Source organism: Engraulis encrasicolus, chromosome 6 (assembly GCF_034702125.1).
Source record: "Engraulis encrasicolus isolate BLACKSEA-1 chromosome 6, IST_EnEncr_1.0, whole genome shotgun sequence".
NCBI lineage: Eukaryota > Metazoa > Chordata > Actinopteri > Clupeiformes > Engraulidae > Engraulis > Engraulis encrasicolus.
In genome coordinates, this window is record NC_085862.1 from 22,896,415 (window position 1) to 22,913,465 (window position 17,051).

The following is a 17,051-nucleotide window of genomic DNA, read 5'->3' on the forward strand; positions in this document are numbered from 1 at the left end:
TCGGTGACATTCCCATACACAAATAAGATGTTTGTCCCTGTATCTTGACTATGTGTTTTTCTTGTTCTCTCTCTCTATCTCTCTCTCTATCTCTCTCCCTCTCCCTCTCTCTCTCTATCTCTCTCTCTATCTCTCTCTCTCCCTCCCTCTCTCTCTCTCTATCTCTCCCTCTCTCTCTCTCTCTCTCTCTCTCTCTCCCTCTCTCTCTCTCTCTCTCTCTCTCTCTCTCTCTCTCGTTCACAGCAAGTCCCCATGCCCCTCCTTCCAGTCTGCATTTCCCCACGTCGCCCATCATCCAGCAGCCCGGTTCCTACTTCTCCCACCCGGCCATCCGCTACCATCCGCAGGAGACCCTGAAGGAGTTTGTCCAGCTTGTCTGCCCCGACAGTGGTCAGCAAGGGGGACAGGTGGGCTTCCTTAATGTAAGAAGGAGCCTTTTACACACACACACACACAGCACACCCTGATCATCCCGCACTGCACCTACTGTATGCCCTCTTCATGATTTTATTTTCTTTTTTCATTGGATTTTCTCTGTCCTCTTTTTCACCCTTTTAAACCCTTTGTTGTTATAGTGTAGGCCTATCTACACATTTACACTTCTTCCTTTAAAGGTACACTGTGCAAGATTTTTAGTTGTTTATTTCCAGAAATCATGCTACCCATTCACTAATGTTACCATTTTCATGAATACTTACCACCAACATCAAATTCTAAGTATTCATTATGACCTGGAAAATTGCACTTTTCATACATGAAAAGGGGGATCTTCTCCATGGTCCGCCATTTTTAGCTGCAAAAATGACTGTATTTGGGGCATACTAGAAAATATTTGTTTATTACTTTCATGTAAATATCAAATTTGGCAATAGGCAGCCCAGTTTCAATGAGCAGCATAGTTGCAGTACCTTTTTTGACCATTTCCTGCACAGTGTCCCTTTAAAGCACAGCAGCCATAGGCTACCTATGCACAGCAGGGTACAAATCAGTGTACATAGCCTACCTAGGGTATAATAAATAGTGAGTAAAGGATGTGTTATCATGGATCAAGACATCTTCCCATGTGCTGCGTCTGATGGGAGGACATGACATACACTCTCTTTGCAACATACTGTACATACAGTACACACACCTTTTCTTGTTCTCTTTCTCTCTATCTCTCTCTCTCTCTCTCTCTCTCTCTCTCTCTCTCTCTCTCTCTCTCTCTCTCTCTCTCTCTCTCTCTCTCTCTCTCTCTCTCTCTTATTCTTTCTCTTTTTTTTAAAAAAATATCTTACTCTTACAATATGCCCCTCACAGGTTCATATAGATAGACGCAGAAATACAGTAGTTTGTTTGTTTTACGCATATTGCAGGTGTAATTATTCTTTCTCAGCGTCATAGTAGGCATATCAGATATGCACATGCTGCGCAGAAAAATATCAGTGAAGCTCTCTGTGTCTGAACACTGATATGCCTGTAGTGAGTGTTTGGGTGGATCAGTACAGCGTAAGTGTACAGTTGCCTTGGGGCTGTCTGTCTGTCTGTGTATGTGTGTGTACTAGTGTGTGTGTGTGTGTGTGTGTGTGTGTGTGTGTGTGTGTGTGTGTGTGTGTGTGTGTGTGTGCGTGTGCGTGTGCGCGTGTGCGTGTGCGTGTTAGTGTGTGTGTGTGTGTGTGTGTGTGTGTGTGTGTGTGTGTGTGTGTGTGTGTGTGTGTGTGTGTGTGTGTGTGTGCGTGTGCATTCATTGTTGGCAAAGAAGCCACAAGATGCCTGTACATGTTCGCCCAGTGTCTGCCCTCAGATAGCTGATATGTGTCTAGACACTGAATCAATACAACGCTAGGCTGCCTCTCTCATGATCCACATTTTTCTCACACTTTGCATGATTTTGACTGTGTGTGTGTGTGTGTGTGTGTGTGTGTGTGTGTGTGTGTGTGTGTGTGCGTGTGTTTCCACATTCACATAAAGTAAACAGACACAGATGTACCCTCTTCTCTCTCTCTCTCTCTCTCTCTCTCTCTCTCTCTCTCTCTCTCTCTCTCTCTGACATCAAAAGTACAATGAAGACATACGTAGATAAGAAATTGTTGATAATGAACACCTGCGAGCAGCGTTGAACTCAGGCTCATTTCACTTAATTGGTCTTCAAGGCAAATTAAGTGGAAGCTCACATGTACATGTAATGGGCCTGCAAGTGACTTGTGGTGTTAATTCACAATATACAGACGTGAAATGCAAATATACATACATGCAGTTCAGAGAATGAAAGATAATGAAATGCCTCCCACTCCACTTAACCATGTGGTCATGCTGCTTGTGTGTTTGTATGTGTTTCTGTGGTGCGTGTGTTGCCGCAGCTATTGTGCTATCCAATTCAGGAGATGAAAGTGCTGTACTAGCGCGCTCTCTCTCTCTCTCTCTCTCTCATACGCTCACACACACAACCACACACATACATACACACGCACACACACACACACACACACACACACACACACACACACACACACACACACACACACACACACACACACACACACACACACACACACTGAGAGGTTGGCATAAATCTGAGCGGCCAGCGAGGAATGACCCTGTAGCATTCCCCCTCCTCCCTTCTCCCATCTCCTCTTTCTCTTCTTTCTCTTTTCTCTCTCTCTCTTTTTCTCTCTCTCTCTCTCTCTCTCTCTCTCTCTCTCTCTCTCTCTCTCTCTCTCTCTCTCTCTTTCTCTCTCTCTCCCCATCTTCATTTGTCCCTGTCTCTCGACCATCTCTCTCTCTCTTTCTATCTCTCATCTCAATAAAGAACTTTTAAACCTTCAATCCTCTCTCTCTCTCTCTCTCTCTCTCTCTCTCTCTCTCTCTCTCTCTCTCTCTCTCTCTCTCTCTCTCTCTCTCCCTCTCCCTCTCCCTCCTTTTTCCTCTCTCCTCGTGTCTCTCTCCATCTTCCCCCCTCTCTCTCTCTCTGTCTCTCCCTCCTTTCCTGCTGTTGCTCGCTGTTGGTGGGGTCATAGATTATAAGACGAGGAGTGTGCAGAGCAGCAGAATAGTTTATAGGCTGGAGGAGACCGAAAGTGCTGAGCCCTGTCTGAACCACGCCTCGCCTCGCCTCGCCTCGCCTCGCCTCGCCTCGCTCCGTACACCACACCGCCACCAGGCAGCTCACATCTCCTCTCAGCCCTGTCTGAGGAGGCAATCTATACTACACCCTCCTCCTCTTCTGTCGTCTGTCTGTTTGTTTGTCCAAAAATATGAGAGTGATGGGAGACATACAGTATAGGAAACTATAAAGACTGTATGTACGGTATATGCAGGGGTGTAGTGGGGATTTTTTTAAGTGGGGGTACACGATTTGTTACGTCATCAAATAATTAGGCAACTTATCATGTCAAAACCCCCTTACTGTACCACACACGTACTGTCATTCTTCTCCGTTTTCATCTGTTTGGGCCATCCCCTGCAAAATTGCTATGTGCTCATTCCTTTTTGTATTCAAACATGGGCAGAAGGTTTATTTAAAATCTCACCTGAGGAAAAGTGGGTGGACTCCGTACTCCCGCGTACCGCGCCCACTACACCCCTGGGTATATGTGTCCATGTGCTTTTGCATTTAAAAGTTTTAACGTGTTTATCATATTCCTGAAGTTGACTGTTGGCAAGTTTTTTTCTTTTTTTTTCATTCATAGCACTGTTAGTACTGTATAGCTTTCCACACACTCTTAGATTGTTTTTACAAACCCAGCAAGCAAAACAAGTGGGCATCGTGGTGGTTGAGGTGGGGTTGGGTGGTGATGGGGACTGAGGTAGGGGTAGGTGGTGTTCTTGTTGGCATGATTTCTCAACCTGCTTTCTCTCTCTTCTTCCTCCTCCTCCAGCCCAACGGCAGTAGTCAGGGGAAGGTCCACAACCCGTTCTTGCCCACCCCCATGCTGCCCCCTCCACCTCCCCCTCCCATGGCGCGCCCCGTGCCCCTGCCCGTGTCAGACTCGAAACCGCCCTCCACCTCCACCGAAGGAGGAGGCAACTCCCCCACCTCGCCAAGTAAGTCCACTCCCTTTCTTCTCCAGTGAGACTGAGGGATTCTGTGGTGTAAGTGGACAGTGTATGTCGGCATGGCCGTAGCCACATATGAGGTAAGGGAGGTCCGGACCTCCCTTATTTTTAGAGAAAATAATATTTTTCATACATGAAAAAGGGGATCTTCTCCATTGTTCGCCATTTTGAATTTCCAGAAATCTTTTCAGCTGCAAAACATACTGTAAACTGTGGTCATACTAGTAAATATTAGTTCATTATTTAGCAGATATTCATGAAAAGACCAAAATTGGCAAAAGACAGCATAGTTTCAATGAGCAACATAGTTACAATAGATACTCTGGGCAACATCCTACACAGTGCACCTTTAAAACATTTCTGGAGCGCTGCACGTGCACTATGGACCTCCCTTATTTCAAATTCCTGGCTACGGCCATGTATGTCGGTATGTGTAGTGATGTGTAATTTGTACCATTTTCCATCGAAACTTGTCCAGGATTCGTTCTCGCTACACATACTGGCTTGCCATGTCTTGAAATTAAACCATCCCTATAACTTGCTACTGTGAAGAAGAGTTATTTTCCTTAACACTATATATCCATTTTCAAAAGTATTCAAAAAAATTTTTCATGGTGATGCTCAGTTTTTTTTCATTAAAAAGAACATTGTTTTTTTTGCTGTTCAATTTGTTTAGGAAAAATCTGAAAACTTAACCGATGGCAGTTAAACAGGCGTATTGGAAACATTCGTCCCCTAAGATCTAGTACCAATTATTATGCAAGGGCGGATTTTTTAATGTAGGCACTTTTGAACACCCCTGAAATCCACACACTGTTGTCTATTATGAATGTGTAAACAGATACACATCCATTCTCCTACCCTACAGTATGTCATTTACACATATGGTTAATGCAACACAAGTATGTGTGTCTACATTCATACAAATTTATGATTCAGTGTCCAATTTGATTTATGTTTGGCCCAGATTCCCTATTGGAGGTCTGTGCCATTAATGATCTCCTCCCCTCTCCCTCCCTCTCTCTCTCTCTCTCTCTCTCTCTCTCTCTCTCTCTCTCTCTCTCTCTCTCTCTCTCTCTCTCTCTCTCTCTCTCTCTCTCTCTCTCTCTCTCTCTCTCTCTCTCTCTCTCTCTCTCTCTCTCTCTCATAAATTCATGTTCTAGTGTTGACATGTGACATGACCTTGCCCTCTCTGTCTACCCTGTGTGTGTGTGTGTGTGTGTGTGTGTGTGTGTGTGTGTGTGTGTGTGTGTGTGTGTGTGTGTGTGTGTGTGTGTGTGTGTGTGTCTGTGTGTGTCTGTGTGTGTCTGTGTGTGTGTGTGTGTGTGTGTGTGTGTGTGTGTGTGTATAGCTTACTCCACGCCGAGCACATCCCCAGCTCAGCGCTTTGTCAGTGTGGGCCCCAGAGACCCCAGCTTTGTAAATATCCCTCAGCAGCCTCAGGTGAGACATGCACACACCAATACACACTAATACACACCAATACACACCAATACACACTAATACAAACATCACGCCTGCTTATGTTATGTTATGTTATGTTATGTTATGTTATGTTATGTTATGTTATGTTATGTTATGTTATGTTATGTTATGTTATGTTATGTTATGTTATTATGTCACACACACACACACACACACACACACACACACACACACACACACACACACACACACACACACACACACACACACACACACACACACACACACACACACACACACACACACACACACACACACACACACTCCAAGTGCTTCAGCAGTTTGACACTGGAGCGCAGAACAGAGCCACACATGGCATGGCATGAGCAGTCTTTGCGTCCAACCTGCAGCACCGGTGAGGTCTGCCAGTCAGGGCTTGACACTGGCACCTGCCAACCGGCCAAATGCTGGTAAAACTTGGCTGTGGCTGGTAACAATTTCAGTGTCACTAGCCAATTTGGCAGGTAGCATATTCTATGGTATGACATATCAGAATAGCCTGCAATATACTGTACTTTGCCCCCTGTATATCGATTTTGTATCAATTGTTTGTAGAAGTTTGAGAAAACGCTCAGTTACTCAGATTCTATTTGTATGATTTATTTCCATGTAGAAAGCTGTGCACTCATATTCTTGCTTTAGCACCTCATCTTCTGAAGTTAGAAAGTGTCATGATGAATAAAAAAAGAAACAATATCAAATTTGTGGCTAGTACAATAGCTGAATGGCTAGTGACTTGGGAAAACCACTAGCCACAATGGCCAGCAAGCGAAAAAGTTAATGTCAAGCCCTGCCCAGTGCTCTGTGGAGAGCTCCACTAATGCAGTGTTTCTCAACAAGGGTGCCGGGGCACCCTGGGGTGCCGCGGGCCCCCTTCAGGGGTGCAGCGGAAACGTGGCTGATAAATAAAACAATGTAATATAATACAAATTTGTCTAAATTGATAAGTTAATGCTAGTCAGTGGAATCTTTCATCTGCCATTTACGCACAATAAAGTAAATATAGGTCGCCCCAGTCAGCTGCAACTTCGAATGTAGGTCGTGTGACGTTTCCAAATGTGTTACTTCTCTGAGCTTGTGTGGTTTGGGATGCGATGCCATGTTACGGCTTGTTGGTTTGGGGTGCCATGAATGTTTTCATGAATTGAAAGGGTGCCTGGCCTTAAAAAAGGTTGAGAAACACTCCCCACAGGGACCTGCACTGGGGAGCTGGGGGAGAGAGGCATGTGCATGTGTGTCTGAGTGATGTGTCCAAGAGAGTAGTATTGTAGTAGTAGTACAGCCTACAGAGTGTTGCTTAGCGGGAAAGCTGGAGAGGTGAAAAGTGGGGTGAGGGATAAGGGGAGAGGAGAGGAGGGGAGAGGAGAGGAGAGGAGAGGAGAGGAGAGGAGAGGAGAGGAGAGGAGAGGAGAGGAGAGGAGAGGGGGGCACTGGGCTTAGAGCAGTGTGACTCTTAACTGTAAACATTCCAGTGTCCGGCTGCCCAGCAACCGTGACATGAAGGCAACTGGACAACCAGCCAGCCAGCAGGGTTGAGGGCATGAGTGGGGTGGTGGTGGTGGTGGTGGTGGTGGTGGTAGTGGGGTGACCGTTTTGAGAAGGAGGTGTCTGTTTGGAAAAGCTGGCACGACAATGATTCAGCCATTGTGGGTGGGCAGTGTGTCTGTCTGTGTGCGTGTGCGTGTGCGTGTGTGTGTGAATGTTGGGGGGTGCATTGGCTAACCTTCTGTAGGAAGCTTTGATTGTTGGAGTATAGACAGTCATGGTCAATGCCCTTACAGAAGACAGTGCAGTCACCCTGCCCATGGTGGGCCACGCTCACACACCCATCTCAGCAAGTGAAGTCATTCCCTCCCTCTCTCCCTCTGTCTCTCTGTTGACTTGCTCACACACGAAAATAAACACAACTGTACCAACAGACATGTTTAAGTCTGTACCCCAAAACATTTGGGTTACTTAATTTACAGTCTTATCTACAGTCCGTCTGCACAGTACTATGCATACTAAAAAACAGGGCTCTAAATGAACACCTGCCAACCGGCCAAATGCTGGATAGGATTCAGTTTGACTGGTAGAAAAGACTAACTTACTAGTTAGATAGACAAATGCTGAGGCACTCAAGGTTGCAATTTTTCCTTTTTTTATTAGGCCACTTTGACCCATTAGTAGCATGTGTTTGGCTAGTAGGATTAATGTCTAGCATACTTGCTATTTTGACCGGTGATGAAAAAAGTTAATTTAGAGCCATGCTAAAAACTAACCCTAAGTTGAAGTATAACCCAAAGCTAGTGTGTTTTTTACTGTACTTAGTAGTTGGACAGTACTTTATGATCATTTGTTTTGATTGTGGTGCTGTACTATGGCTTCATTGCGGGGTCATCCCTATGTTCCCCAGGTCCTATGTTCCCCGGGTCCTATGTTCCCCACAACCGGGGACTTCTATGTTCCCCGCTGCTTCCAAGTAGAATGCTGCCACATGGCAAAGCGCAGTTTGTTGTTGCACCTCTGACAGGTTAGGTGTAGGGATAGTTTTGGTCAGGGCACAAGTTTACAACTCAGAAACATTGCATTACTGACAGGTTAGGTTTAGGGATGGTTTTGGGAAGGGCACAATTTGAAAACTCGGAAACATACAATGCGGGGAACATGGAACCCTTTTTTAGAAAAAGGGTCCTTAGTTCCCCGGTCTCATACAAAGACAGAGGAACATAGGACCCGGGGAACATAGGTACGCTCCTTTCATTGCAGTAGCAGAGCATAGCATTGTGTGCACACTGCACCTTCACACTGGTATGACAGACAGACACAGAACAAGTCAATTCGTGGAACAAGCTGAGACGCTCCAACAAGGAGTATAGGGCCTGTCAATGCAGCCCGTGCTCGCTGATGTTTTGTTGTGGCGGGGAAGAAACCAAAATATAGGATTATATTACAGTCCTATTCATTACAGGGATGAATGGAAACACAGACGGGGAGTACAAATGAGACGTGAAAGCCTTATGTGCAACAGTGACTGATACGTGTAGAGTTTGCTATAGATCAAGAAATATGGTAAGGACAGGGAGTATTGTAAATAGGACTAAGGCAGATACAGAAGTCCTGCCCCATACACGTGCAATGTCACCAAGCGCCAGCAGGTGGCAGCACTGCATCCAACTTCCTGTGGGAAGGGAAAAAATCATTACGGCAGATTAATTTCAAGCTGTAAGCTCAGCGAGGTGCCGAGATAATCAGACTATAAGACGCTTTAGAGATGACAGCACAGCTTCACACAACACAAAGAAAGATAGTGAGCAACTTTCAGCTATGTGGCATTATTGATTGATAACTTATTGTTGACCAATGTTGATAACCACCTCAGTAGGCCTAAATGATGTGTGAGCGTGCCGTGCACTGACATCTGTCATATATTTTGTTATTGTAATATCACACTTTACCAGTATTACAGATTCTATGTGGCATTTATAATGTGCGAAGCAGTGCTATAAATGCAATCATTCTAACTTGCACATCCTTCCAGCATCGTGAAAGTTGCACATTTATAGTATTTGGGTGCACAGTGCATTGGCTGCCTCCACTCCCACCCAGGGGCGGAGCTATAGGGAGGACTAGCAGGACATTTGCCCCGGGGCCCAGGGCCCTCCTGTATTGGTCTTGAGGGCCCTATTCTGACCTTAGCAAGCCATATGGAGGGCCCTACAAGTGTCTTGCCCTGGGGCCCTGTGGACAATTGTTCCGCCACTGCTCCCACCCCCGTTGTTGTGGAATATGAACAGATACAGATACTGGCCTGTCCACCTAGAAATGGAGGCAGGGAGGGAGGCAGTTTGGGGTGGTGTGGAGTGAGTGAGTGGTGGTGGAAGGGTGGCCGACGAGCAAGCAAGGGAGTCTAGATTCTGACGGACACTTACATACACACACACACACGCGCGCACGCACAGACACATGCACGTACGCGCGCACACACACACACATAGACAGTCACGTGCACACACATACATACAAACACACACACACCCACACACAATAGACATACACATTCACACACACACACACACACACACACACACACACACACACACACACACACACACACACACACACACACACACACACACACACACACACACACACACACACACACACACACACACACACACACACACACACACACACACAATCACACACACACACACACACACACACCGGTACACACTGTGGGAGTCTAGGCTCTGAGGGACAACCTGGTTTGCATTACATGAGGCTTGAATTCCTCCGAGATGACACTCATCCGCAGGCACTTTAGCTGGAGCCTGCGCTGAGTCAGCACCTTCTGCACGTGATGAGATTACTTGTTCCATTGACAGCAAGTTTAAAAAGAACAGGAGATCGCCATTCTTTCTTCTTTTTTTCTCTCTCTCTTTCTTTCTCACTCTCACCCACCTGCTGTCTCCTTTCTTTTCCGAGTGGCCACTCTCTTAGTCTATCACAGTGTTTCTCAACAGGGGTGCACAGGGGGAAACGTGTCTGATAAATAAATTATGTAATTTAATATATATTTGTCTACATTGATAAGTTAATGCTAGTCAGTGGAATCTTTCATCTGCCATTTACGCACAATAAAGTAAATATAGGTCGCCCCAGTCAGCTGCAACTTCGAAAGTCTCCAAATGTGTTACTTTTCTAAGCTTTTGTGGTATCGGATGCGATGGCATGTTACGGCTTGTTGGTTTGGTGCCTTGAAATTTTTCATGAATTGAAAGGGTGCCTCGCCTAAAAAAAGGTTGAGAAACGCTGGTCTATCAGACGGTGCTTCTCATCCTCCAATACTGTATGTTGTAGGATTCTATCCGTCTGCGGCCATTTTGCCCGTCTCCCCACTCCAGACTCTCCAATACTGCCACCTTGACAAAGATAGCATTGTATAGGTAGTGCAGGACATCTGTTTGCCCATGTCCTTGGCCTCCACCCTTTTATTAAATCACTTTACACTTCAGGAGTATCCACTGTGGGATATTATGTGTGTGCTTGCGTGCGTGCCTGCGTGCCTGCGTGCGTGTCTGTGTCTCTCTGTCTATATGTCTGTATGTCTGTATGTCTGTGTGCACTTAACTGAATGTATGAAACCAAGAGAATTAGCTATAGAGTTAGATATAGTTAGATTCTATGTTTGTAGCAGTACACACTATCTGTAAGGTTGTGTTTTTGTACAGGTTGCTTGAGAAGGCAAGATTGGTTTCCCAGAATATGAAATAGATTAAATTTGACGGAATATATCACATCATTAATATCAGAGATGCAGTGTGGAGTAGTGGACCGGTCTTCAGTGCAGATTGGAGTAGGGGGCCATTTGTACACATAGTTAGAATGATCTGCTTTAAACCTGTAGTAGAGAGACACAAGAGAAAACAAACAGTTGGAGTTGCTGACGCTCATTATCACACACACAAAGACAACAAAAACGTTCATGAGTATATCAAGCTGAGTTACCAAGAGATAGCAATGCACTACAATAGAGTTCCTAGTAGGTACAGAAGTGTTTAAGCTCGGACTACAGTGTGAGCCTGTTGATAGCTCATCTTGATGCCAGGAGTGACCCATCTCAACAGAATACTGGAACATACTCCATACAACACTACCAAGACAAAGGTGTTCATGTTCCTGCACATAGTCTTGCATATAGTTCATGCATACACACTATCCAACTTTTTTATTAATATTGGTCTTTATTTCACCCTAACGAGCTCTCTTCTCATTCTAGTCCTTCCTCTTTATTGTTATATGTCTCTTTCAGTGTCTCACTTCAAAAACAAAAAGTCCTGTCCTGCAGAAAAGTCTTCTCAGGACAAGGAGTGGGGATATAGAGAGTATGGAGTAGGAGGGGTAAAGGATGGAGAAAAAGAGAGAGAGTAAAGGTTTGCGAGCGAGCGAGCGCCCGAGAGCCAACAGACAAAGACACAGGGAAGCTGCAGTGCGCCGAAGCCCAAAGTCCAGAGTCAGCAACTTCTATTGATTAAAAACTAACCTTCCACTTTCGCTACGCTGCTTGTGGCAAGTGATGGAATTTAAACAAGCAGCAAGGCTAAGGCCTCTTTGAGGACAACCATGCGCACGCAACACACACACACACACACACACACACACACACACACACACACACACACACACACACACACACACACACACACACACACACACACACACACACACACACACACACACACACACACACACACACTTCTATCTCTCTTTCTCACTCACTCTTTTATTCTCTTTCACTTTCTCTCCTTCTCTTTCTCTTTTATCCGGCTCCTCTTTTATCTTGGCTTATGGCTTATTGATTAACCATTGGCAATGGCTTTGTATGTGATTCTCCCAATCTGGGCCATTATTCAATTAATGCCTTTCCTGTTGGGGTGTATTTAGATGTACAGTTTGACGAGGTGCGTGATTTCCCCCTTAATGTTTCCCTGCCTGATACTGCCATTGGCTTTATTAATGACTGGTGAAGATCAATACGGATTTGGAACAGATTAGTGAATATGTACTATATTGGTGTTGCACGTGTGTGTGTGTGTGTGTGTGTGTGTGTGTGTGTGTGTGTGTGTGTGTGTGTGTGTGTGTGTGTGTGTGTGTGTGTGTGTGTGTGTGTGTGTGTGTGTGTGTGTGTCTGTGTCTGTGTCTGTGTCTGTGTCTGTGTGTGTGTGTGCTTGGAGATGAAAGAAGATGACTGGGAGCTTCCTCATGTATAAGTGATCCGTATTGGTGTGTATGCTTGAAATCAGTGCAAACCTCTGGTCAATAAAGAGTGTGTGAGGTGCAGAGAACAGTATGAATGGCAGAGTAGGAAGAATAGTGTGGATGTGCAAGACAGTGTGTGTGAGAGAGAGAGTTAGAGAGAGAGAGATAGAGAGAGAGAGAGAGAGAGAGAGAGAGAGAGAGAGAGAGAGAGAGAGAGAGAGAGAGAGAGAGAGAGAGAGAGAGAGGATACAAGGAGGATAGGAGGACCCTTTGCTAATGACAGTCACGTATACAGCTGTCTGGTTGTCCCTGGCAACGAGACATGATGTAACACCAGGATGAACTTGAACTTGGGTGGGAGGGGAAGTTGAGAATGGGAGGGAGGGGTAAGAGGGTGAGGGAGTGGAGTGGAGTGGAGTGGAGTGGAGAGGAGGAGGAGGGATGGGGTTTGGGGGCAGGGATGAGGAGGAGAGGGGGGGGGGGGGGGTTGGCAGTTTGGGCTCGCTGGCTGGAAATGTGAACAATAGAGCGGGGGGCAATCAATAAAGCCATTCCACTGAAGGATTACAGAGCCGCAGCAGTCTAACCTCACCAAGCACACCCTATGCTCAATCACATAGCAATGAGCAGCAGAAAAGAACCAGAGAGAGACAGAGAGAGAGTAGAAAGGAAAGGAAAAGAAAAGAAAAGAAAAGAAAAGAAAAGAAAAGAAAAGAAAAGAAAAGAAAAGAAAAGAAAAAGGTGAAAGGGAGGAAAGCAGAAATGTAGTGAAAGTTGGAAATAGTACATGCGAGCCCTAATTAAATGGTTTCAAGAAAAAAACAAGATAATCTACAGTACGGCACAATGTTACAAGACTACTTCTTAAGCAAATGGCTAGTCCCTCTGTCATATAGAGGAAATGTTAGGGTAAGGGATAGGCTTTGGTGTGTGTGGTGCAGTTGGGTATTGTTGTGCAGTAAGTTGCATTTTTAAGACCTTCTTTACAGTTTTTTTCAATTGCTAACAAGCTTTTGTCCAATCCTCAGCGACATTAGCACATTAGCACACCAAGGGCTTTCCACTGCTATTCAGTTGACACATTACATGCCTTTTTTCACACAGTTAGCAGTCAATGAATGTATTTATTTGTGTATATTTAACAGTGTATGCTTTTGAGAACAAAATGAACTGTTTGGCCAATTGTGCTTGGTAGGTGATAGTCTGTGTTAAGAGTTTAGAAAAAGTATCCAAAGTATGGGTAAGAGCTTGTTAGCAATTGAAAAAAACTGTAACATATTCCCCATTCCCTTTTTTCTCTTTCTCTGCATCATCACAGTGGTACTTGGGCTAAAGATCCTGGACTCCCACCACCACCCCCACCCTTCCAGAGATGACCCCCACCACCCCCTCGCCTTCCGATGAGTGCAACCTGCAATCCACCTGTCCACCCGTCTACCTGCACACTCGTCTGACAGAGAGAAGTCCCACCTCACCTCACCTCACCCACCCCGATCCTCCTCCGCATCTGACAGACGCATGGCTATGGCTACAGCAAACACAACTACCACTACCCAGGCCCTCGGCTACCAAGAGATCTACTTCTGCTTGCATACATATGCTTTCTATATATGGATGTATACAAAGTCCATATATATGAGTGCACATGTATGGTTTACACACACTTTCTATTTCAATATTAGCAGGCCGACTCAACAGGAGGTGATACATCTCCATTGGAGAGCAACAATATTTCTTTTGAAAAAAAAGTGCACGCTTAATTGCTAAGTGGGTTTTTTTTTTGTCCTTTCCTTTAGCACGGAGCGGGACAATATGATGTGACATATGAAATGATTTTCTCACCCGGTGGATCTATCGGATTTAGACGTACAGTTCACCCATTAGGATTCGTCCCGCTTCGCCGTTTGTTCAATTGTTCACTCGGCGTGTGTGTGTGTGTGTGTGTGTGTGTGTGTGCGTGTGCGTGTGTGCGTTCACTTGAGACCGGTACAGCTTGGGCCCCCATTTCTCTCTCTCTGTCTGTTTGTCTCCCATCACCACCCCGCTCCCATCTTGAACTTTCTCTTCTTCTGGGCTCGTGCACTTTGTCCAAGTGCAGAAGTTTGTCAAAATGTTTCGTAGAGAAAAATCTACAGGCCAACCTGCTTCCACTCTAGCAACCCCTGGAGGACTGACACTCAACACAGCCCTGATCCCATCATGCACTGGGTCATGTTCTCCTGACCCCTGACCCCTGACCTGACCCTGACCTGACCCGTTGGCCTTTCCTAAGCTGGAGGAGGGCAACCGGCCTCTCCTCAATGCTTTCTCACGGACATATCAAGGCAATCACAAACTTCCCTGCTGAAACAGAGACAAGGACGTACCATTTTTGTTTCCCTGGGATTTAGGGCAGGGGATAAGAATGAGAGGACAATTTAGGATGATGTTTTTGATATCGGTCAAATCAGGTGAAATTAAACGAGCTTGAGGGGCTACGCAGTGTATTTTGACAGGAAGGTTTTGTTTGAAAGGAGAAAAAAAATCCTGTCATGGAGGTATGTTCATATTTCATTTTTTGTTTTGTTTTTGTATAAACGCTATTTCAGTTCCTTCTGCATATATCCTACTAAATGAACAGCAGAGCTGAGGGTGGAGAGAAATGTGAAACCTCCACCTGGAGATGGAAGGCATGGTATTAAGACAAACAGTGGATTACTGAAGTGAGGAAAGTGCAATTTTTGAGATAGCTGTTGGAGTTTTAAATATCTACATACGATTGTTAAGGAGTATATGTATATACATATGTATATATACTTTTTTCTACAAGTATGTATACATATATATTTATATATACATACGGTATATATATATGTGTTTTTTTCCTTCCTAGTCCATTTACACCTCCAGGACTCTAAAAATATTGGGGTACAAAAAGAAAGACGTGTAGAAAAAATTAACATTGCGTGAGGGGAGTTGTACTTTTACATTGTTGCTGTTTTAATTGTTTGTTTGTTCATTGTGTACATTTGTCAGTAGAACAGAGAAAATCCCTTTAAGAGATTTTGTCATCTAAACAATCAATTTTTTGGAAAAAAGCAAACATTCAGAGCCTCTACAAAATACGTACATAGTACGAAGTATGTAGATGGCTGTATTAGTTTTATTATGAAAAAAATGCTTAGCAATTAACTTATTTTAACAAAGCACATAATTTTTTACAAAAAAAGTTTTCCTTCCTAATTTCACATTAAGCAAAAATCAAGAATGTGGGCAATTGTTGAACATCATCAGGAATCTTTTGACTTACTTTTGAAATTTTAATTTTGTCATAAACAAGCATCATGAACAAAAACAAACACCAACTAAAACCTTTCGTCTTTTACTTTCAGGCATAGGTTAGACAGGTAGCATCTACAAAAGTCTCCAACCTTTAACAAAAATAGATGTTCCAAAACACGTACACAGACGAGACAGCGGCCACATATGTGAAGCTATTCCATTGCTTCGTAAGCAGTGAACATTATTTTCTCCTCTTCTGATTGCTTCATTTTATTTTACTTTATGTTGCATATACTACACATATATACATTCATATGACCGATGCATTCATTGTCAATCCAATTTAGTAAAAACAAAAAAAAACATGAAAAAATGTGCATGTTCTAGTGTTAGTGGCAAATTTTTGCATAAGTAATGTAGAGTTAGTGTGAGCTAAGACACAATATTCTTATCCTAACATCAGGCACTTGCCAACAAACAATTCATTTGCGCCCTTGCTGTCCTTCACCACCCCTCAGAATGAGATATCTCTCTATTATCGTTTTCCATCCACTGTGGGCATGCACTCTTCCTGTGTCCACACGCGACAACATTTTTGTTTTTGAGGAAAATCAATGTCATTTTTTTCTTCTGTTTCTGTTCTCAAATTGCACGAATTTTATCGTTCCTCATAAATGTGCCTTGAGCAGTCGTCTGGTCATGAGTTGTTGCACAAGTTCCTGTGTGGAGAACTTCATATTTGTTTTCTTCCTTTTTGGTTCGACCATATTCACCCTTATTAGCATGGATGTGTCTACCGGCGGTTGTGAAAAACATGCTGCCACTCACTAAATTTTGCCGTGTTAATTCAACACAACTATGAGCATGATATGGTCCCATTCCATACAGTGTTGGAAGTGTTGATTTAACACTGCAACGTTTTCTGTACAGTGTTAAAGCTCAGTGCTGCTCTCCGTCTCTCAGGCCCCCCCGTCATACAACATGGCTTCCACACACATTTTTCATGGCCAGCTTCAGCTGGATAATCACAGTACTTATCTCTGCAGCTCAAATTTTTTTTTGAAAACAATACTGGCGCAAACGCCTACTTACTGTTTCAATGGAAACAAGTGTCCCTGTGCTTCTTCTGTGCACGTTGCCCAAACTAACGTATGCCTGGCTGGCTCTGCAGTTGGAGAGGTCAAATACAGCCGGAACTCCCCCATCCCCCCCCAATTCCACCACCCCCTTTGAATATCATTCAAATCCCCCCCCCCCCAAAAACCCCCCATATTTCTGTGTTAACACTAGCACGCCAATATTTGATGAATGTTGGTGTGATGTCTATATAGGAATTTATGTTTGTATCCAATTGTCTTGTGTTTTGATTGTTGTTTTTATGATTCTTTTTTTTTTTTTTTTTGCTTGTTTTTTTTTCGTTCCCTGAAATGAATTCTTAGAAAAACTAAAAATATGCAATTCTTGCTTGCACTCTTCACTAGTCAGTTATTATGTTGCATTCTGGCTTTTTGATTATTATTATTATTATT

At 44.1% G+C, this 17,051-nt stretch overlaps 1 protein-coding gene across 6 annotated transcripts in view; it reads left to right on the forward strand.

The window, feature by feature from the left end:
• nfia (nuclear factor I/A) overlaps positions 1 to 16,743 on the forward strand; it is a 204,500-nt gene extending 187,757 nt beyond the window's left edge. For all 6 annotated transcript variants that reach the window (XM_063200960.1, XM_063200961.1, XM_063200964.1 and 3 more), the window contains 4 exons: positions 244 to 422; positions 3,858 to 4,023; positions 5,387 to 5,478; positions 13,580 to 16,743. In XM_063200960.1, the coding sequence (XP_063057030.1) occupies positions 244 to 422; positions 3,858 to 4,023; positions 5,387 to 5,478; positions 13,580 to 13,594 (452 nt within the window). In that variant the 3' untranslated portion in view covers positions 13,595 to 16,743. The remainder of the gene's footprint in view (positions 1 to 243; positions 423 to 3,857; positions 4,024 to 5,386; positions 5,479 to 13,579) is intronic.
• The last annotated feature ends 308 nt before the right edge of the window (positions 16,744 to 17,051 follow it).